This window comes from Mesoplodon mirus (assembly GCF_964341445.2).
Source record: "Mesoplodon mirus genome assembly, chromosome: 18".
Taxonomy (NCBI): Eukaryota; Metazoa; Chordata; class Mammalia; order Artiodactyla; family Ziphiidae; genus Mesoplodon; species Mesoplodon mirus.
In genome coordinates this window covers 19,841,317-19,864,710 of record NC_138994.1, presented here as the reverse complement: position 1 = coordinate 19,864,710, position 23,394 = coordinate 19,841,317, and the positions used below count along the sequence as shown (strand labels likewise).

General features: G+C 49.0%; 1 protein-coding gene across 4 annotated transcripts in view; it reads right to left on the bottom strand.

Annotated features, from left to right (window-relative positions):
* Positions 1 to 23,394, bottom strand: part of SLC39A11 (solute carrier family 39 member 11) — a 290,857-nt gene that overhangs the window by 194,652 nt on the left and 72,811 nt on the right. For 3 of the 4 annotated variants that reach the window (XM_082605176.1, XM_082605178.1, XM_082605179.1), the window contains one exon: positions 3,443 to 3,584. In XM_082605176.1, the coding sequence (XP_082461302.1) occupies positions 3,443 to 3,584 (142 nt within the window). The remainder of the gene's footprint in view (positions 1 to 3,442; positions 3,585 to 23,394) is intronic. The other variant, XM_082605177.1, reaches the window with a different exon arrangement.

Genomic DNA, 23,394 nt, shown 5'->3' with positions numbered 1-23,394 from the left:
TTGTTGTACGGCAGAAACTAACACAACATGGTAAAGCAATTATACTCCAATAAAGATGTTAAATTTCAAAAAAATTTTACCCTTCTTTAGCCTAAAGAGAGTGCTAGTGAGAAAAAAAAAAAAAAGTCCACTGGAGGCTGAATGGGGGAGGCTGAGGCAAAAAAGCCAAGTTCTGGATAAACACTGGAGCCATCTGAAGTGTGATGGACGTTATAGATCTTTGCCTTCCAAAAACACGTATCTTTTTGCATTAGATTCCAAGAGGTTCATAAACCCTTTGGTGCCCACTCATGGACCCCAGATGTATAGAACCCCTGGCCTCGTTTCTAGAATTTACTCGACAATAGAATTGCCCATAGAGATGTATGCATGAAACTGCTCTCTGCCACTTTCTTTATAATAGCAAAAGAGTGTAAACACCCTAAAGGGCCATCAAGAGGGGACTAATTAGGTAAAATCATGGCCAAGAATAAGAATCAATGAATGCCCAGGAAACAAAGCCCAAAATGTGTTATTAAGTGAAAAACACAAGGCACAGAATAACGGGCCAAGTATGATGGTATAAACATATTTCTGAAAGGAAACACAAGAACCTAGAAACAGTGTTTGTGTCTGAGTTGGGAACCTAGACCATAAGGGATCTGAAGGTGGAAGAAAATTTACTTTTATTTGTAATCCATGTTATTACTTTCTTAATTAAAAGAAAGCTAGCTGGAGAGAGATAAATAGTTGAGGGGGTGGGAGAGAGAGAGAGAGAGAGAGAGAGACTGATTTATAAGAACTTCTGGTCTAGCTAAGTCCCAAAATATCCCCGGCCCTGAGAACAGTTGATATTGTAAAACATTTGGTACCAAGACACACATAGGAAAGCACTCATAAATGCAGAAATGCTTTTCCCAGCTTGGGCTGCTGGCAATGCTCAGAGCAGCTGGACCTCCTCTCCCACAGTGTGGTTTTTCTGGCTTTTCCTCTTGTTGAACCAATTATGGGACATTATAACAGCGGTGCCAACATTATTTTTTAAAGGCTGATGTTATTCACTAAACACCCATTAAACCAATCTCCAGGCTCCATTTACAGCTAGCTCAAGGGCAAATCCAGATGGTACAAATAACACATATTCAGACTTGATCTGCACAAGGCCAGTCATCAAATAGCCATTACCAGTTTCAGAGTCTTCAACTGCCTGACAGCCACAGGTGTGTCCAGGTGGGAAGAACAGCAACCTTTCCGGAGGTGGCTGGGTTCCCTCTGTCTCTGCAAACCATCTTTGCGCTCCCCCAAAGGCTGCATTTGCCTCTGTATCTGAACAGTTAGCAACAACGACTGAGGGTTGCTTGGTAACCTGGTAACAGGCGATGCCTAGGTGTTTCTGAGCAGAGGACGGGATTGCATCATCTCCCACGCAGTCTCCGCTCACGGCTCCACCCTGGGGTGGCCAAGAAGATCCAGCAATCCTGGGAGACTTTCCAGGAAAGTCAACTCCCGCTGGCCCTATATTCCCATGGCCCCAGCGGAAAAGGTTCATCTCAAAGGGATTGCCCCTTTTTACCTTTTTTTTTTTTTTTTTGATGGATTGACAGGCACTGAACCTTCCCACCTGTGGCCTCGAAGATTGAAAAAATGGGATAGAATAAAATCTGGTCAATTTCTTCATCGTAGAGAAGGCTCAGAATTAGGAACTTAATATGGCATTAGAGTGATTTGGGTATTTCTGTCTTATTAAAAAATATACTGGTCTGTAGTTTTCTTGTGATGCCTTGATATCCATTTGGTATCAGGGTATTACTGGCCTCAGAATAAATTAAAAGGTGCTCCTATTCTATTTTTATACCAAAAAAAAAAAAAGAATCAGGACCATAATGTCTCCTATTTTATTTTTATAGCAAAAAAAAAAAAAAGAATCAGGACCATAATGTCTATTTTATTTTTATAGCAAAAAAAAAAAACAAAAATCAGGATCATAATGTCTTCCTAGGGGATCACAGGAGCTCCACGACAGGATAGCTGGGGAGAATTGAGAGAAAGCCTCCTGTCCCTGTGTTCCCATGACTCGGCATGGAAAATGACAATCTCTACTGGAGGATGGTGTCCCACGCTGGTCACTGGACAGCTCTTGACTCTCCAATAAGAGGAGAACAGCAGACAGCACCGAGTGGTTCTGATTTGAGTATGAATGACAAGAGTGACTGGACACAGCGGGCAGGTTTCCGTGCTAACCCTCTATTACTTGAGCTCATGTTAGATGGATTTTCGTTTCCTGATTACATCCCACATCCAAAGCGGTAGGCGGCAGTGAGCCGCAACCCAAGTGGAGAAGGTATTCGAGTTCTCCATGAATAATTCATGCAGGACATAAGCTGAACAGAGATAACTGAGAAATGGCCAGGGCATCGTTGTAACTTTTGTACGTTTACTGTACCGCGGTCTAGAGATCACCTCAGCCGACACAGGGTGGAAACAGCAAATTAACTGTGCCAGCCCGGAAACATGAAAGGACTTTCTCCCTTAAATCACCAATGTGAAGACAGCGACTGGTCACCAGTCTGTTTCTCTCTGACGCACCTAAGGGAGAACTCCAAGCGAGGCAGGAGGCAGCCGCTCTCAACATCCTTTGCCCAGTTTTAGTTCCCAAGTCTGAGGTTTACAGAAGTGGAGAGGGGCAGGAACAAACGTTTCACAGCGTGGGGGGGGGAGAGGGGAGGGGGGTGGCGCTCGCCCGCTAAACGTGGGACTTGAATAAATGCAAAGGAAAAAACAGGCATCCACCTCTCCTGGTGCAAACTGGTGCTTATATTAGCCAACTGCCCTGGGTGAGCCATGACCGGGCAAGGAGCGGGGAGTCCTACACGGAGACTGGAAACTGGCATAATCCTCTGAACTCCTTCTCAGGGGGCACTGGCCCAATCTGCACCTCCCCGACGGAGATTCAGGAATTCCTACCCGATTCCTCTTGAGGGATGCACTCCCTCTAACTTAAGACAAAAGGCATGACTTTGCCATCAGTGTTTTCAGGTTTTCTGGCTCCAAACTGAATCAGTGAGAGCAACAGCCAGTTTCCCCAGATGGACCAAAAAGACGAAAGCCACGTCAATGGAAAGGAACATCCAGGGTCCGTCAGGGAGGGGGAGCCAGAGGGACAGGTGCCCATCCACTCCAACCCAAACCAGCCCAATCCCATCAGAGTGGCCCTTGCCCACTTGTCCAAGTTGGAAGAGCAATCAAAAGGCCCTGTTACCTCCTGTGCACTAGGCAGGTGGTTTGGAGAACCAATGGGTTAGGAAAGCACGGGGCCAGACCCTGGCTCAGCGCCGTGCGACAGCGGGGTGGGTACTTGGCCAGGCCAGGACAGAGCACCTGGCATTTCCCTGCCATCCCTCCCGCCACCAGGCCTGAGTCTCCCCTGTCTCACTCGGCCCAGGGTCTGCAGCAGGGAGCTTGCCTGAAAGAAGCCCAGCTCTACCTATCCGGATGGAAAGTTCAGTCTCGGGGAAGAGCAGCCTGGGACCCTCAGCATCAGACTTCTTCATCAACGCGGGGTCGAGGTTCAGTGCCAGGGCCATCTGGGGGTCTTCTGCTGCACCCTGAAACGAGAAGCAGGGGCATCACTGTCACACCTCTCTGCCTTCATTCCCCCGGCCCCTCCAGCTCCCGGCAGCCAAGGTGGTTTGCCCTTCTCTACCGAGAGCCCCGGGCCAGCCTAGTCCCCGGGCCAGACCCAGCTGTCAGGCTGGGCTGAGTCAAGAGCAAGACGACAAGCTTTCTGGCTGCAGAACTTTGAGGATGAAAACAATGGGACCTGAGGCGTCGGTGCTGATCCTAGAAATGGGAAAAACACACACTGGGAAAGAGCGGGTCGAACATCAAACCCCCCTCCACGATTCAGCACCGCCGGGCAGATGGCAGAAGGGACTCAGTTCCCCAACTGTCAAAAGAAGCCTGGAGGGCAGGTCTGCTCAATGGCAGCCTCGCAGCAGGAGCCAAGGTCACCACCTCTCCAGAGATCAAAAGGGGACAAGGGTCAAACAAAAGCACCTCAAAGGAGGGCAAGTGACAGTCGTGGAGGAACAGCACAGTTGGAGGCAAAGCCCAGACAGCCTCAGATCACCATGTCACCCTCTGCTTTGTCGGTAACCAGTCATTTTGACTGTTTTTGCATTAACTACGCAAAGTTTGATTTTGATCCCCGTGTTTATTTAACAAATATTTATTGACTGCCAACGGTGTGGATACTTGGTGAACTAACCAAGTTCTAGCTCTTATGGAGCTTATGTTCCCGTGGAACATAGGAGGGCAAACAAGTGAACCTACAACGGGGCTGTGAGCTTCTCCTCCGAAGACATGGGCAGGAACCCTTGGACCCTAAGGGAAGGTGAACAGGATCACCTCGATGGGGAAAGAAACAACAGATATTTTTTGAAAACCAGGCAAAAATAGTTCTAAACAGAAGTTTCCATTTAAAATGTGTGTCCCAGGACTTCCCTGGTGGCGCAGTGGACAAGACTCCGCGCTCCCAATGCAGGGGGCCCGGGTTCGATCCCTGGTCGGGGAACTAGATCCCACATCCATGCCGCAACTAAGAGTTCGCACGCCACAACTAAGGAGTCCACGAGCCTCAACTAAGGAGCCCGCTGCCACAACTAAGACCCAGTGCTAATTAATTAATTAATTAATTAATAATAAATAAACGTGTGTCCCTAATAGGGGAGAGAAGAAGGCTTATTCATCCAATCATTGAAATCCATCTATTCATAAGTAAATACTAAAACTGTTTTCTTGGGTAAGTTTCATGAAGGAATCTCACAAAAGTTATGCCTGGCTGTGTCTTACACACACACACACACACACACCCCTTCTTGTTTTCTCATCATCATGTTGATCATGGATCAGAAAGAGAAACTAATGATTTTGACATTTTACTTCACTATTTCTATCCAACTAAATGTGAACAACGAAAACATAAACCCTTCCTCTCACATCCTCTCATTTCTCCAATATATTGATATTGTCCTAATCATTTATTTACAATGTCTTCTATAATGCACTTTTTAAAAATTGAAGTATAGTTGATTTACAATGTTGTGCTAATTTCTGCTGTACAGCAAAGTGATTCAGTTTTATATACACACACACACACACAGACACACATACACACACACACACACTCCTTTTCATATTCTTTTCCATTATGGTTTATCACAGGATATGGAATATAGTTCCCTTATAACGCACTTTAATAAGGGTGCCGACACCTCCTTTAACTTTGTTTTAAAAGGGAAAAAAAGCCTGGTGGTGTGGTTTGAGCTGCCCTCGTTAAAGTTCTTACGACCCTCTGTAGAATCCTAGGGGCTGTGAGGTCTCACCTGCTCTGTCACTGAGAGAGGCACCAAGAGAGGCAGACCGTCCCACTGTATGAGTCAAGATTGATGCTGCAGATGGACGACTCTTGGGGACAGAAGGGACTTGGGGAAGGCCGGCGCCTCCCCCCCACCCCCCCGCCACTGAGTGACAGCTGGTGTCTGTGCCATGTGCCTCGGGCCACATAGTCACAGCTCTTTGTTTGTTTATAAGCTTTAATTATTTCTAATCCTACATCTCACGCTGACATCTGAGGAATCACTGCAGCCATGAAAGACGTGTTTCACTAGGAGAGTGCGTGCGTCGGCTGGTGTTTCTTCCTTTGTCTTGCTTCTTTTTAGAATGTGATTGATGCGGAGCTGGGGGGAAGGATATGGAAAGAGAACCACTTCATTACAGCAGAGATGCGGCCACCTTAATACGCTTGGGGCTGCTGCTTTGACGGGGGCTGATCAGTCGGGGGCAGCTGGGAGAGACCCTGGTTTTAATCGAGGACAGCAGTTTTCAACTGGGGTGTCTCTGTCTGCAGGGGACATCTGGCAATGGGCGCTTTTGTATGTGGGCGTGGGGGAGAAGAAGGGTGTAGACATCTAGTGGGTAGAGGCCAGCGATGCTGCTAAAAGCCCCATGTCATGCAGGATGTCTCCCACCACAGAGGTCGATGCGGCCAAATGCCAATAGTGTTGAAGTTGAGAAACCCTGCTTCAGAAAGATTTAGGACGATCAGGACCTCCCTGTATTGCTGGTCATGCTCAGAATGCACAGACCCTCTTTTTATTGTCAAGATAAGAATTTTCCCGCTTCCTCCAGGAAGCCTGCCTTTCAGGTGTTTGGCAAACTTATATTAAGCATCAGCTGTGCACCAGAACCATTTTAGGTCCTGATGGTACAAAACAGTCAAGTCCCCTCTCCACACGGATCTTCCAGAGACAGACCATAAACAAACAATAAATTATAAAGTCGAGGGCCAGGTCGGGATAATGTTGAGAAGAAAAACAAACTCATCGCCATAGTTGCATAGGACAATTGTCATGTGTACCAGGTTCAAGCCCCAAGCCAGGCATTCTTCTAGCATCTCCTAGCATTTCATTATGAAACGCAAAGCTGGAGGACTCCTCCAGACACGGTGCTGAGGGAGGTCTCTCTGAGAAGGTGGTGTCTGAGCAGTGACCTGAATGGAAGGGAACAAGCCACACTGATTTCCGAAGATGGGCTTTCAGGAACGGAGCAGGAGGGCAAACGCCCCACACCATGACCCCCCTGCTGGCCATATCTTTTGACCATTTCATCAACCTACATTCCGCTGGTTGTACTGCTTTATTTCAGTGCTGGAGGCGGGGTGTACTAATACAATCCCACCCCAGCTTCACTTAGAGGCTGCCTTTTAAAAAGCTGGACAAAACCCCAGCAGATCCCACTTATACCCGCCCCCATCCTGGGCACTCGGTCCCACGTGTGGCCTTGGGAAGGGTGGGGCAACTGTGCAGCGTGGGAGTGGCAGGGAGCACCCACAGGGTGATGCCGGGGGGGCAGCTTCTACGCCCCGGTGCTCCCTGAGCATCCCTGAGCCCAGGCACCGGCCAGCCTCCCGGGGCTCCTTTCAGACTCCCTTCGGGATTCCAACATCCCCTCCCTCCACTCTCAACTGCTGACGAAGAAAACAGAGAAATACATCCCTTGGAATTTCAAGGAACAGCCTGGCAAGGGACACCAGCGGTGCCTTGGTGGCTTTATCATAATGTCCATGATGCTGGGGGAGAGTCAGGAAGCACCTGCAGGGCCAAGGTGGCTCTCATCCTGCAGGCCTGACACCACCCCTCACTCCCTGGAGCCCTGTCTGCTCACCCAGCAAGGACACCGCAGGTGGAGGGGATGCTGCATTGTTGTTGTTTTTTTTACCAGAGCCTTAATTAAACACAGCTTGGCCTGCGCAGGGGCGACCAAGTCCCCTGGGGGGGGAAATTCCTTCTCTACATCTTCTTGCTTTGCTGAGCATGCCCCCCTTTACTTGATATCAACACTGTCTTTCACTCCTGAGGCTTTTTTTTTAATCTCTGCAAAGCTTTTCCATCCGGGCTACCTCACTCAATCCTTGCAGCCCCATAAGGACGGCGAGGTGAGGGTGTGATCCCTTCCAGGGCAAACATCTGACTAATGCAGGCTGTTCTTGACTTTGCACCGCGGCCCTGAGAGCCCGCTAGGCTGCCCATCGGCGGGGCAGTGAGTCACTCTCCTTCCCCTAACTGTTTCATCTGAGTTCCCGGGACTCTGGGCAGCTCAGGGTTGCTGTGTCGCCTTGTAGCCCCCAAATGTCAAGGCACTGAAACACAGGCTCCTTCCCAAGCTACAAATCTCCCTCTCCTTTTGCATCACCTGCCACCGCCCCCCCCCCGCAGTGCTTCCCCTGCCCTCCTCCCCCGTCCCCAGCCAATCATCCAAATCCAGCTCAGTACAGAGAGCAGGGAGGGGGCTGCTGGGAGGTGCCGGGCAACATCCATCCAGGGCCAAGGAACTTGAGATCATTGTCCTCTTGTGACTATTATTATTTTATTATTATTAATGGTTGGGGCAAATCCCTGGCTCAGAATAAACAGAGCAACTTCCACCCACTCTGAAAAGACAGCGCCAAGAGACGCGAGCTGGAAAAGCCTAGCACTTTCCAGAAGGAAAAGGGGGAGAGTGGAGAGACAGGGAAAGAAGGAGGAAACAAAATGAGATGGGAAGGGAGGAAAGCAGCCCTGCAACATGCTCGACGTGAAAGCCAAAGAACTTCAAAACATAATATGTACGTCTCCCCCAAGGAATAAAATCCAGATGTTGTTCATCAGCGTTTGCTGCCCCAGGAAGACAACTGCTGGTTGCTGATGTTTCTACAGCCCCAAAGAAACGAGCCACAAAAGGACCGAAAGCCTGGAGTGCAACCCGACAGGATGCAGGAGTCTCCAAATGAAGTCTACGATGGCAACGACAGCCCCCCACGCAAAGCACAAATGGAAACTCGCCACGAGGTCCCGAAGCCCCGCGGGCCCTGCAGCCCCCAGAACTCAGGGCAACCAGCTGGATGCGTTCACCCGCATCCCAAGACTATCCTCCCCTACGCTCACCTGTCTCTGGTTCTTCTCCCACTGGGACCTACCATTGCTGTTACCAGCCATCAGGGGAAGCAGAACACATCAACCTCCGATACTCGCCCACGTGCTTGGGGAAAGCTTGACCACCGCCGGACCCACACAGGCACACCCTCTATCATGCCGATTCAGGCCACGGGGGTCCTCCGGGATGTCTCTGCGCCCCCCCGGCCCTGTGGAGAGCAGTCTCTTTAACTGAGCTTTGTCAGGGGGCCACAGGTCCCTGATGAAGAGCAAAGGGAAAGGTCGCAGGATTCACTGGTGCCCCCTGCCAGCCACACACAGCCAGAGCAAGGTGGGCGCTCCACCCCAGTGGGGAAGCCGCAGCGCGCCCCCACCCCGGGGAGCCAGGCGCACTGATGCTGGGGGGGGGGTGCCTGGCAGCCCCGAGCAGACTTTGTCTTCTCCCCGCACCGCCCCACCAGCTGCTGCCTCTGCCTTCCCCACTTAACCCAGACACACAGGGTGACGGGAAACAGTGGATGCTGTTTTCATTACTAAGAAATTGCAATAATAATGACACTCATACCATGATCTGAAATTATTCCCCATAATGGAAAAAAAATTAAATGCCGCCCCTGATCACCAGCCAGAATATGGATGATGCTTACATAATAGATGACCTTCTCTCCTGGGGAGGCCGGTAGCACCCTGCTGCCCGGGGCTGGGCGCGCACGGGGCGGTGAGCAGCCGGCCTCACAGCAAACAGGGACACAGAGTGGCAGAGGGGACAAGTAGCTGCTGTCTTCCCTGCCTCGTTTGCCTACACACTGAGGGATCCTGGGTCATAGCCAGGAGCCCTAAAGACAAGGAGAATGACAACCCAAAGTCCTTGGTCCCTACTGGTTTGGGAAGCACAGTTCATCTTGCCTGAGCGCACTAGGATTGCACCCCAACCCAGGTCTGCCCCTTCTCCCTACAGTAACAGCATGACATCAGGTTTTCAAGCTTCTAATTGTTCCATCCTTGATGCTTTTAAAACCCTGGATGAGGAAGTCTGAGCTCCCTCCTCCAGGAAGCCTTGCTGGATAAACCCAGCCTAGTCGGGATTAAATGCGCCTCCCTCTCTGTGCTCCCCTGACATCCCACACATGTTTCCCTCATCACATTTGCCAAACTGCACAGTAACTCTCGGTTTCCTTGGCTATCTCAAAATCATGAGATTCTCAAAGCAGGAGCTGTGTCTTCCGGCTCTCCTATGAGGGCCTAGCACAGCGTCCAGGGACCAAGAACTCAGTGAATTGACAGGAATGAGCGATACTACAAAACCTCCAAAACGAGAGGGGAAATGTTGTATAACACAGAAGACAAAGATCCGGGTAAACACAAAATGTTTAGGCCGTGAGAAAGAAGGCAAAGGGGATTAGTGCAGAGAGGGCAAGAAAAGGCTTAAAAGTATCACAGTTTCTAGGTAATGGCAAAAAGCATGACTTTCTACCCAGCGCCAGCTTCTCTCCCCTTGATGGTTGTGTAAGATCCTCAACATCAGCCCTGAGACCGCATGGGGATGGGCAGCCACCTACCCTGTGACTCTCCACCCAAACGCTCCAACTCTACTCTCCTTCCTGGCACAAATACTCAGAGCGGGGCAGCCCAGCTCACTTCCCGGAAGGTAAGATCTTTCCACCCCGAAGCCCAGGATCCCACCAAGGCCACATCTTCCAGCTTCCTCCCCATCTCCTCCACGACCTCAGCCTAAAGCTTCCCAAAGGCAGAGTTCATTACAGAATTCTAGTTATGTTTAAGCTATGTAAGTATGCTATTAATCAAACTATCTTTTTAGGGACAAAACCTTCTCCTATTTCTGATGCCAAATTACTATTCATAATCAAGCCTATTTAATCACACACAACAGATTCTAAAGCACCACACAGCTCTCTCTGCAAAGGTACAGCTCCCTGAGGGTCTGCAAAGATAGCCCTCCAATCGCTGTTCCATGCAAGAGGCTCTGTGCTGTGCTCCAAAGAGCCAGGTTTCCTACTAGCATGGTTGACAGAGAGACGGCGAGTGGCAGAGTTTTCCAAACCATTATGCTTTTTCTTATAACTCAAAATATGACTTTTCCTTAAACAATAATATAAATCTAAATGAACGCAAATACCTAAGTACAATGAAGTATTTTCTTTCTAATCCTCAATGATTATCCTTAATCCTAGAAGTCATTAAAATATATCTATAAAATCCACACTGACACACTACTATATATAAAATAGATAACTAATAAGGATCTACTGTGTAGCACAGGGAACTCTATTCAATACTCTGTAATGGCCTACATGGGAAAAGAATCTTAAAAAGAGTGAATATATGTATATGTATAACTGACTCACTTTGTTGTACACCTGAAACTAACACAACATTGTAAATCAACTACACCCCAATAAAAATTAATAAAAAAAAAAATCCAGGCTGAGCCTTTTCTGGCTTCTTAATATTTTGAGAACCCCCAGCTGGTCTTTCCAGGCAACTTTTTCTGACCTCTGTTATCCTTTCGGAGAATATCAGATTCCTCCAGAAATCTGCTAAAAGGCAAGATTTCTCTTCCCAGGAAAAACAATGCATGCGTATCAGACACTCACTGTTGGTAATAAAATACCCCAAAACTTAGTGGCTTAGAACATCAATCAGTTATTATTGCTAGATTCTTCTCCATAGGCCTGTAGTCCTCCAGCAAGCTAAGTGGGCTCATTCATATGGCAAACTCGGGTTTCAGGGGCAGCAAAAGAAGAAAACATCCAATGTCAAGTGCTATAGTCAAGTCTCTGCTTGCATCACATTTGGTACCACAGCAGGTCAATGACCATCCAGATTGAAGGGATGGATAAACCAACTGTACCTCTTGTGTGTGTGGGGGCAGGCAGGGGGGAGGGGTGGGGTCCAGGGTCACGTGTCATCATATGGATAACAACGGGGGAGAATTTGTGGCCATTTTTGCAAACAACCACAGCACATAGGCACAGACAGACAAAACGCAGCCCTCTGGATCCATGGGTGAAACTCAAAACTTAATCTCACATGCCTAAAACAGTGCTTCTCCAATGGGGACCCAAGGACATATTCGCAGAGGTCAGAAAGTTTTCTATAAAATTTTTTAAAGTTTGTATTTTCACTTAAACTATAATTGAGGGCTTCCCTGGTGGCACAGGGGTTAAGAATCCACCTGCCAATGCAGGGGACACGGGTTCGAGCCCTGGCCTAGGAAGATCCCACATGCCGTGGAGCAACTAAGCCCGTGTGCCACAACTACTGAGCCTGCGCTCTAGAGCCCGTGAGCCACAGCTTCCGAGCCCACGTGCCACAACTACTGAAGCCTGCGTGCCTAGAGCCCGTGCTCCGCAACAAGAGAAGCCACCGCAATGAAAAGCCCGCTTGCCGCAACTAGACAAAGCCCGTGCACAGCAACGAAGACCCAACGCAGCCAAAAATAAACACAAATAAATAAATAAAATTTAAAAAATAAAAATAAAAATAAGCTATAATCAAAAGAAAAAATAATAACACCACAATCTGAATCACCAGGGTGGCCTCTTTATAACCAAATCCTACCGCTGGATTTCAGTGCCTTTGTTGGCCTTTGTGTTTATGATGGAGCAGGGACCGAGCAGTACCGCTTTCATCGTCGAGGGCTAATTGTTGAGGGCAGGCTCAATGGGAAGATGATACTGGGAGCCAAGCTCAGGCTAAATACCTTCGTGAAGCCCTGTGTAGATGGGGGAGGTTCCCAAGTAGTTCTAGAACAGCGGGAGAACTGATTCCTTCCAGCAGTATTCCTGGGACAGACCCGCCAGAAGCAAAGGCAGCTGATCGCGGCAGTCAGCACACCTGGCTCTTGGAACTGGTGGTTTATTTTTGGCCAAACCTCATCTTTCACATCTCAAAAATGTTGTTGGTTTTGATTTGATCAGTTTTGTTGTTTTGATATGAACTGACACGTTTTGGTTTCATGACTGGGGAAGAGCCCAAAGCATAAGGACTAACATATACGTTAACATCATGCTCGTGCATATTCAGGCTCATAAATGCGTCTATAATGAGACAAAACAGCTCGAATCAACATTGGGACTGTGTGAGCTTTACTTCCTTTCAAATGAATACGTACGTTGAGTCAAATGGGGAAAAAACACTGGTCTCCAGGGCGAAACAATGGGTTCTCCTCCTCTGGGTTTCCCTCCGTATCAACTCTCCTTCAAAATACAGCAATGTCTGCCTTCCCTTCTCTAAAACTGAGAACTTAACAGTACACAGTGGCCCAGTGATGGTTTTTCTATGCTCAAAATAATGGAAACTGTTGAAGTCACAACTCTCTGGGCCTCCTGTAGCCAAAGCAGCATGTTGACCGAGACACCATACACACTTCTGTGTGTGGACAAAAATCTCCTGAATGACCCCTTTTGTCCTGAGCAGCCATTTCCCAGGGTCCCCTGTTCCCTGAGATGCTCCAAGAGAAAGGATTCCACAGATAAACGTGGAAAACTTGAGAATGTCCGTACAGAAGAGTACAGAAGAGATAAAGACTCTAAGTCCCACAGCAAAGAAGTGGTTTTGTTTAAACCTACATTTCCCATACTGATTTGGCCACACACAGAACTTATTAATATTCAGCAGATGAAGCTTTAAGGGAAGAGGGCTCAAAGCAATTCTTTTCTGTTCCCAATGCTCAGAACATTCAGCAAAATACTTCTGCTTACACTGGAATATGATCATATTTATCCAGAAAAAAATCAAAAGGCTGGATGAGGTATCTTGGCCTCAAATATCTATCACTTTCACAAATACAGGTCTGTCGATCATCCTTAAAGATGAGTCAGTAGAATGTATTGTGTGTGTGCTTCTCCCCCTGCAGTCACACCAGCTAGAGATTATGAAAACAAAGAAGGTAATTATTCTATAAAACGCAGCCCTTCCTTTTTTCTTTTTTACTACTATAAATAATAGTAACAAAATAATAATTATATGTATATATATATATATATATATATTTTTTTTTTTTTTTAAACAGTCAGTGCTGTAAAAGAGATCTTTATCAGAGCACCGCTTTCTATTGTCAGTGCTGGAAAAGAGATCTTTACCAGAGCACCACTGAGGAGAAAAAAACTAATGTTTCTGGCTCATCACCAATATATAGCTTTGACAACCATAAAATCATAAAACGATTTTTCTTGACTCTAGGAAGAAGAGAGAGAGCAAAAGAGCATCTGTAAGACAGTCACGACCCACAGGGTGAACGGATTACTCAGGAGGCCTCTTCTCATAAAATTCTGGTGAGGAATCAAAGTACTAAAACAATGCAACACCAGATCCAGGGTGAGTTGAGGCAGAGAAGATGGGGTGGCTTGGAAAGAAGTATCCTTGGTATTGACCCCAATGTTTGCACAAACCCTCTTGTCTATCCCGTGCTCAGCTTCTAACCGCCTTTTCTTGTATTGTCACACTCGATCCTCAGTATCTTTCTGTGACGTAGACAGACAGACAGTGTCGTTACCCCTATTATGGGCTGAACTGTTGCACCCCTACCCTACCCCACCCCCCGCTAAAATTCATAGGTTGAAATCCTAACCCCCAGTCCCTCTGAATGGGCTCTTTAAAGAGGTAATGAAATTAACTGCAGTCTTTAGATGGGATCTAATTTAATATGACTGGTGTTCCTGTAAGAAGAGGAAATCTGGGCACAGACATGCGTGGAGAGAAGATGGTGTAAAGACACAGGGACAAGATGGCATCCACCAGCCCAGGAGGGGGGCCTAGAACAGACCCTTCCCTCATCGCTCTTGGGAGGAACCAGCCCTGCTATCATCTTGATCCTGGCCTTCCAGCCTCCAGAACTGGGAGGCAATAAATACCTGTTGTTTAAGCCACCCAGTCTGTGGCACTTTGTTACGCAGCCCTAGCAGACGAATACACCCCCCTATTTTACGTTTGAGGGAACTAAGTCATGAAAGCTCAGGACCTAACATTACACTACTCGTCAGAGGCATGAGCAAGATGTGAACCCAGAACTTCGGATTCCAAATCTCCCTACTCCTCCCACCACCATGCTGTGATCAACCAGGGATACACTAAGACAAGGGGGGGCTTCAAGAAGCAACCCCACCCATATCAACCCAAAGGGTGTGCATGGGAATGCACATACTAGGCGCCAGTTTGTGAGTTGTGAGCCAGTGGAGAGAACTGTCCGAGTGTGATGCTCACACGGAGGGGTGATCAGTGCCCCGTCTGTGCTCCTGGCAGAATTTCAGAGACACGGAGCCATGAACCATGCACGATGGCCCATGAGAACTCACTTCATGGATGCAGATGGACAGAAACTAGCAAGATTCTATGGGGTAAGGACCCAACTGAAAACCAGGTCTCCAGGCTACAAGAGAAAAATGGGGAAATGTTACTATGGTTGTTAAAGATGATCTAAAATGAGAACTAAGGCAGAGAGAGGTTGGTCGCCAGAAGGGACAGAGATGCCCTCAGCGCCATGCTGGGGCCCCCGACCCATCAGACATCTGTCCAGGGGATTGGCGTCCAGGGAATCGGAGCGAGAAGCACTCACTCCAGACCAGGAGAGAAAGAGCAGCAGCGGGACTGAGATGTCAGGAAGGCTTCAGTGTTTGTCTCCTGAACCATTTCAGGCAAAGCATGACTTTAACCGCAGTCTACTGGAGAGAGGCCTGGGAGGATTGGGTGGGGAGGTGGGGAGCAGGATGTCAGCAGGGCCCTGAGGTGCGGGAAGGACTTCACAGCATCGTCCCTGCCTCTCACCCTCACAGCCAATGCCTTCGTCCATCCCCCAGCCTCGGCCCCTGTTCAAAGGGCCAGCCATCTTCTCAGCAGCATCCCATCCCCATGGGGCCTTGACCAGCAGGATCTGAAACCTCAAACCGTTTCTGGAAATAGTCTTTCTGCCTCCTGATAACTGCTGCCTCCAAGGCTGAGACACACAGCTTCCTAAACGGAACTGTTGACCAGGGTCTACAGCCCAAAGGAAGCCGGCTGGGAAAGGTGGAATCAGGGGCCAGTCAGTGACTCCAAGGAGGGCGAGGAGGGGAAGGAGAGGCTCTGGAAGGGGGTGGAAATCCCTGTGCATTTTTATGCTAAGGAGCTAGTGTGCAAATGGCAGGCAAACCACTTCAAAACAGAAGCTGTGGCTTTGAAGAACATGCTTGATTTTTTTTTTTTTTTAATGAGGCTTTATCCAAAGCATCACTCTGCTTGGAGCAGAATTAATTATTCAACTGATGTGGGCTTGATGAGGGCTTGGCAGCTGAGAAGGGTTGGAAGCAGCTTGCTTCTAAGGAATTTTTTTCTGCTTCCTGCTGTGGGTACCTGGGGACCAGCATCTTCCCCTTTTCTCTCTTTTCCAAGTCTCTGTCCCAGAGCAAACAGCCAAGCTGAGACACACAGCAGGCCCATATGAAGTCTCAGCTGCTGCACAGCAAATTACCGCAAATTCAGGGCTGAAAGAAACACTCATTTCTTATTGTTCAGTTTCCACGGTTCAAGGATCCAGGAAGGGGTTCAAATGGGTCCTTTGCTCAGAGTCTCACTGGGATAAATTCAAGATCACAGCCAGGACTTCCCTGGTGGTGCACTGGTTAAGAATCCACCTGCCAGTGCAGGGGACACGGGTTTAAGCCCTGGTGCGGGAAGATCCCACATGCCGTAGAGCAAATAAGCCTGTGCACCACAACTACTGAGTCTGCGCTCTAGAGCCCGCGAGCCACAACTACTGAGTCTGCGCACGGGGTCCGTAACAAGAGAAGCCACCGCAGTGAGAAGCCCGCGCACCGCAACGCAGAGCAGCCCCCGCTTGCCGCAACTAGAGAAAGCCCGCGCGCAGCAACGAAGACCCAATGCAGCCAAAAGTAGAATAAATAAATAAATTTATTTTTAAACAAAAGAAAGATCACAGCCAGCTGGGGCTGAGATCCCATCTGAGGCGCTCATCCAAGTGCGCTGGTTCTTGGCAGAATTCAGTTTTTTGCAGATGAAGGACAGAGGTTCCCATTTTCTTGGTGGTGGTGCTGGGGACTCCTCCCAGCAACCAGAGACCACCCTCAGGTCCTTGCAGGCAGCCCCCACTGTGGGTAATTCACAGCACGGCTACTGGCTTCTTCAAGGTCAGCAGGGGACGCTGTCTCACTTCATATCCCTCTGACCTCAAGAAGGGCCAAGACACTCTTTTAAGGGTTCACCTGATTAGGTCAGGCCTACCCAGGATACTCTCCCTATTGATGAACTAGAAGTCAAACGACAGAGGACCTGAGCAGTAAGTAATGGCTGTGAAACCCCACCGAGGGGAGGGGATCCCATGGCGTGCACACCAGGGGGTGCGACTCAGAGGGGCCGTCTCGGGAGTCCACCTACCACAATCCCTGTAGAGCAAAACTCTCTCTTCAACATCCCTATCACCCTAAGATTTCTGGAGTCTAAATTTTCCCTTCGATGACTAAACCGGAAGCCATACCTTATGGACAAGATCTAGTGGTCCATCAATTCTTTGTAGCACAAAGCCTCCATCAAAGTCCCAACCTCATACAACACATCTAGTATCTTCTGGCTCATCAATAAACCATGGCAAGGCGGTGGCATATTCCAGTTCTACCAGGCAGAGGCTTCAGCTCAGCCATCAATGCGGAAGAGACAGGTGGTGGCCACAGGGCCAACTGATCCATCAGGTACAGGAAGTGTAGAGCCCAGCACCCATTTTCAGGCTCCCCCCAGAATGTTTTAATTTCTTTTAAAATAAGAAGAAACGAATAATGAAACATACTAACGAATCCAGCCTGGATTATATTCATCTTTATGCCAACATAGCTGTAAAATATAATTTTCCATCTTTTTTTTTTTGGCGGAGGAAGGGGTCCACAAAGATGAAAGCTCCTACGGCCCCCAAAGGTCCAAAGGTGGGCCTGGCAGTGGTGTCCCTTCAAGGTACACATGGGTTTTCCTTGCACAGCCCCACAGTGACTCCAGAGGGCATCTGACCCTCCCTCAGAAAGAGGACTCAGGCAAGCCCGGGGTCCTACAGTGCTGACCTTTGGACTAAGTGAATTGAAAATACTAAGTGACAAAGCAGGATAGATCCCAGGCCACTGCAGGACAGTGCTGATATGCTAATTAGTCTGATGGGAACATATCAGTCTGAAGTTATAAACACGGGGCTAACAAGGCCATGTCTGGTCCCTGGATGAGCCCCATGGTTATGTCGGAGACCTAATGACCATCAACCACCTCCCGGCTGGGAGCGGATGGCCTCCAGCGGGACGTAAGGACACAAACGAAGCAATTAAAACCCTCCTCACACGCCAGGAAATGGGCATAAGACTATTTATTATCAACAATGTCAAGAGGATCATCATCTTATTAAAAAAGAAACAGAGAGAGGAGAAAATTGAGCGTGTCACTCAATTTTGTCAGAGGTAAGTATTAAGGTGACACTTGGGCATTAAGATGGAAGGGGCTAGAGACATACCAACACGAGCTGGGGGAAAGAAAGGACGGAAAGATGCCAAGATGGATAAAAGCATAAAGAAGAAGGCAAGGCTGAATAGGTGAAAAGGAAACCAGGCTGGACAATGAAAGATGTAGGAAGAGGCAGGGTTGTCATCCCCCGCAAAAGCTGTGACACCGGGTCACACAGGGAGCTCTGTTATTAACGTACTTCAACTCTTGCTCAAGAAACAAGGGGATTCAGACTGGATAGTCCCGAAGGCCTGTTCTACACCCAACCTTCTATAAATCTATAAATTTCTAGTTCCAGACAAAGACATCAACTCTCACTCCATGGAAGACAGAAGCCCACCAACTATTCCTCCTCCGCAGCCTAGGTTTCCAAGCCGCTGAGACAGTGCATCTTAAGGAAAAAGCCCCTGGCTGCAAGGTGGGACTTCACCCCAGATGGATCAGGGTGACAACCCAGCAGAGGGCAACAGTGCAGCCACTCCAGACCCTCCAGGGCGTCTCCCCGGGCCGGAGGCTGGCACCTCTCACTGCAGCTCGTAGCAGGGCTGCCGTGTCACGGGTAGAGGCTCCTCGTGGGAACATCATACCCAGCGGGTTCTCGAGAGGAAGAATGCCCATCTCTTCCGAGGATGGATTCCCCCAGCTTCAAGGCGGGGCCTGAACAGAGGAAAATGTGACGCCCACACAAGCCAGCCAAGACTCTTTCGGGCAAGGGCGTTTCTCCCCTGAGGATGATCTGCAGATAACTCCCTCCCCATGACACAGGGAAGCCGGGGAAAGAGCCACACGTGAAAGACGTGAACGTCTTGAAGGTGATGTTGTATCTAGATATTCACGGACCTGCTACAGTTAGATACTATACCTTTTTACTATAGAGAAAGCACCCTGCCAAGAGGAATATGCACATAAAAGTGTGTGTGTGTGTGTGTGTGTGTGTGTGTGTGTGTGTCCCTGTTATTTGGAAGACCCAGATACAAATATATCATGGCAAAAGTCCTCAAATTGGCCTCCACATCAGAGTGCCCTCCTGGGAAGGAGGCCAAAGGATTGATGTGTCCACTGACAGAGGTGGACTAATTTAGGAGAGAAAAATCACAAGCATCCCTTCCCAAACTAGAAAAAGAATCCACATGGAAAGCTCCGACACAGAGGAAAGAGCCTTTTGCAAAAAAAAAGAAAAAAAAAACAAAAAAACCCACAAACCCATCACAGGTAAAAGGTACTGACTGCTTTTCTCCACTGCGTAGCCACAGGTGGAAAAATATAGGAGGCATTCACACTATACGCCTTCTGAGTGGATGCAGGAGGCCAGCAAACCAGCCCCAGATTAATGAGAGAGCCGGCTGGAGAGACAGTCACTGCCAGGATATGAGAGACACGAGGGAGGGTTAACTGTGTCCTGGCCCCTGGACCACACATCTAAGGCGAGCGCTTTCCTCTGCCTGCCCGGTTCTTTTCCATCTGCAGCTGTTTGTTGCTGTTGCCCTCCCCGAGAGCAACCGAGATCATTCAGACCCCCTCTCCCCCACCCTCCCCCTCCTCCTCCTGGGCGCCTCATCCCTCCTCTAACCTGTAACATCCTCCTGCTTGCCCCGGGCACAGGGACGGGGGAAAAAAGATTAATGTGCTCTCTGGGGGGAACCGGAAAGCAATACTGGGATTTGGCAGTAGAAGCAAATGCATATCTGGAAACTTAGCTGTTGCCCAAGAAACCCCATGAGCTACAGGCGCGAGCAGGAAGGGAAGGCGTGTGTTACTGAATTTACACGGGTGCCCCTGTGCAGGTAAATACAGAGAGCCTGAGGCTCAGTGCAGGAAACAGTTTGGACCCATCATTGCAACCTGGCTGCTTGCTGTTCTTTGTCTCTTTTCCCCCCATTTCTAATTGTCCCCCGCCAGGACAATTGTGTGGAGGGAAGGACATAAGAGACTGAAGGGCCACTGGCCGGGCTTAAGGTCACACGGAGGCAAATGACTAATGGGCTGTCAGGTCCCCTCAGCCATGCCAACTGCAGCCCACCTGCCTCCGCCCAGATACCACACCTGGCCTGTGGGTGCAGGTGGGTGGGCGGAGCCGAGGGCCACGTGATGTCCACAGAGGCCCCGCCTTCCACCCAACTTTCTCACCTTTACATTTGCAGTACTATTAATTTGGGCTGGTAATCAGGAGCTTATTACAGGTGACAAGCCATTCATCAGAAGTTACCGCATTCTGGTCCCAGCTACACTGTACTAATACAGGATTTCCCTTTTATGCCTGAAACAAAGAAAATCCTGAGCATCTGTGCTGTCGAACTGCCAGACAGGCAGGCAAGAGAAGCCACTAATAAGACAAAATATATTATAGCCCCATCAGCTTAATATCTACATGAGAAACCCAGCTTTGACATCTTGCTGAGGGCAAACTCGCTGATGAGAATTAAGTCAGCTGTAATACACCAGGATTTGCCCCAGAAGGCTCTTGTTCTATGCCTATTAAAAAGGCGACTGGGGGATTAGCTATGAGAACGGCAATCCAGGGGGGCCTGAGTCAAAGGACTATGAGTCCTGGGGTCACGCAGGGCTTCTAAGCTCCCCAGGAGGGGAGGAGAAGCTTCCCCATCAAAAGCAAAGCAGAGAACCAATGGAAACTCATTTCTCCTGAAAGGATGCAGGCAAGCTCACCTCAGGGGGCCCAGCATCCTCAGAGCCCGGCCTACTGGGCTCTGCTCGGTGTTCCCCGCGCCACTGCACCTCCTCGGGATGCCTGGGACTCAGCATCCCCGCCCACCTCTCCAGGGTGCAGGACACAGGCTGGCCGTCGGCTGGACCTGCCCTGCGCTGCTGGATGGTAAACCTGAGAGGCTGACTGTCCTGCCTCGGAATCACCCAGACCTCTCCTTTGCTCACATTCTGTGCTTTTTGATCAATCCTTGCTTACCCCAGGAGGGAGGTGGGAGGAGGGAGACGATAAAACACGGTGTGTTGGCTTGCTTTCTAGGGCCACCTCTCAGGACAGATTTGGGAATTGGTTGAGAGCTTGAGTTAAAGTGAGATTTCTGGTAGCCAGTTACCTCTAGAATCTGCTTATAGAGGTGATCAAGGTGTGTATTCACCATCCCTTGCGCACATGCACACATTCTCATTTTCTCCCTATCTCTGAAAATCAGTTTATTTCTCAGGTGGCAAAGAAAGAAGTTCTAGGTGGATTGTTCAGCTGTGCCTCCTATGGGAAATGGCACAATGCCCCGATTTCAATGAAAATCTCAGCCCTTGATTCCCAAACCCCTCCTGACTGAGAATGTGCTTTCTCCTGCCTTCCACCCAGATGGAGAGCAAACATAAACATCACGAGAGTGAGAGTGCCATCCGCCCTTGTGATCAAGAGCTCTTCGAGGAGCTCTGACAGGAGCAGAGAGCAGATGGGCCGCGGTTCCAAACAGCTCGAGTCCAGCCCGGGCCGGAGCAGAGTGTGAGAGCCGCATCTGTGGGTCAGGCTCTTCCTTCCCCAGAAGGAGGCCCACCCTGCCCCGGAGGAGGACTCTGCTGTCAGGAGCCCACGGCCCCCTGAAAGGGCTTCCTCACCCCAGGATAACTGGGCACAAAACACCTGAATGGGCTCACGGTTTGTTTAACTAAAGAAGAGAAGCCAGAGGCAGTGAAGGGGCTGCAGACCTCCCATGAAGCCATGTGGGGAGACAAGATTTTATCTACAAAGCATCTGTGGTTTGCATAAAGGAGCTGAAATCCGACTCAGGGACACAGAGATCCGAGTTCTGCCTGCAACCTGCAGGGACTTGAGTGTCCCTCTAGGATGAGAATAAAGACATTTATACGAGTTTAGCAGGACGTCTCGCATGCGATGAGCCCTCAATTAGTATTAGCTGTGATCATCATCATTATTAATACATGCAATACTATCACTGGGACTGTCTTAGCAGTGGAAACATAAGGAAGGGGAAAAAATGGACTTGTTATAGTTTGTCAATCACTCAGACCTAAGTGAGTGGATAAAAGTGTATCCCAAGCAGAATAGAAAGAGACATTTTATGATTATCAGCCACTGCTTTCTCCTTACGCCACGGATGTGACAACCACCATGGGCTGTCACTTCAGGAAAGTGGACGGTGAGAACCAGTGGGCAGAAGGGGGTGGAGGAAAGGGCCCGGAGCCCGCCCCGGTTCAGCCATTACCACATAGATTGCGCCCCTCCACCCCGACCCCGACCCTTCCGTTTGACAGATTCATTCTGCGGTCTCCCCATCCAATCATAAGCCTAATATTTACCCAGAGAAAGCAGTATTTGTGTGCGTTGCCATCGAAAATCCAATAAGTATGAACAAGAAAAGAAGCTGCGTGCGTAGGAGGCATGAGGGCAAACACAGCCAGCTCTTTAAAGAGTCATTGTGATCATCAATACCCTCTCCCATTTCCATTCAGGGGCCCTGGGCCAACCAAGACTTAGTAATTATTTTCCATCGTTACATCCCTCAGAGAAGCTTAAAAAGCAGAGGCCATTGTTTCTAGGTTTGTTCTCCTCTATTTGCCAAACACAGATTATTTCCTGGGGTCCGTGGGGCTCCCTTCCCAGAATGTATCAACCAAAGGCAGCCGCACTGGGCCTTCTGGAGCTGACTTCAGAAACAGAATATTGCTCCACCCGTGGAAATCACTTTAGTCATCACATTCAGTTGCCTGGCCTCCTGCCCCAGCCTCCTCTGCCAGGGTGAGGTTTTGGACAGACCTCTCATTGGACATTTTTTTTTCTTTGTCCAGAACTCAAAAAATAAATACCAAACTCTGGGGTAGGTCGGGCAGGGAGGAAGGGGATGCTGTGGGCTGCTGGACACCATGACCAGCTCCTTCGATCTGATTCTTTTCTCTCCAGCAACCACAGAGACTTCCAGCCGAGCCCTCGTGCCCACCAAGGATACCTCCAGGCCTTCTTCTGCTTGTCCTTTTTATTTAGGGAATGTGAGCTCACAGTAAAATAGAAAAATTATGGAATTTCTCTTTTCCTTGAGCAGAAGTCAGTTCAAATAACTAGTTAAGATTAGGGTGGAAGAAACATAAAATCCCACTGCAGTGCCTCAAACACATAAAGGGCTTATCTGCCTCACTCAGCAAGAAGGCCAGGGTACAGTGGATCCAACACTGCCAGGAGGAACCATGCTCCTTTTGGCTTCCCACTCTGTCACCCTCAGTGATGGGTGCAGCATCCCCGGGTGCTTCACATTGGTCCATGAAGGAGAAGGGGTCAGGAGAAGATGAGAAGGAAAGCTGTCCCTTAAGACTTCTCTGCCAACCCTATCACGTGGGTCTAGCTGCAAGGGAGGCTGCCAGACTGAGGATTCGTAGCTGGCACATCACTAGATCAAACAAATTTGGGGTTCCATTAGAAAGGAAGAAGGAGCGAGTGGAGACAAGCCAACCTCACTTTATTGCGCTTCGCAGATATTGCACTGCTGCGCCATTG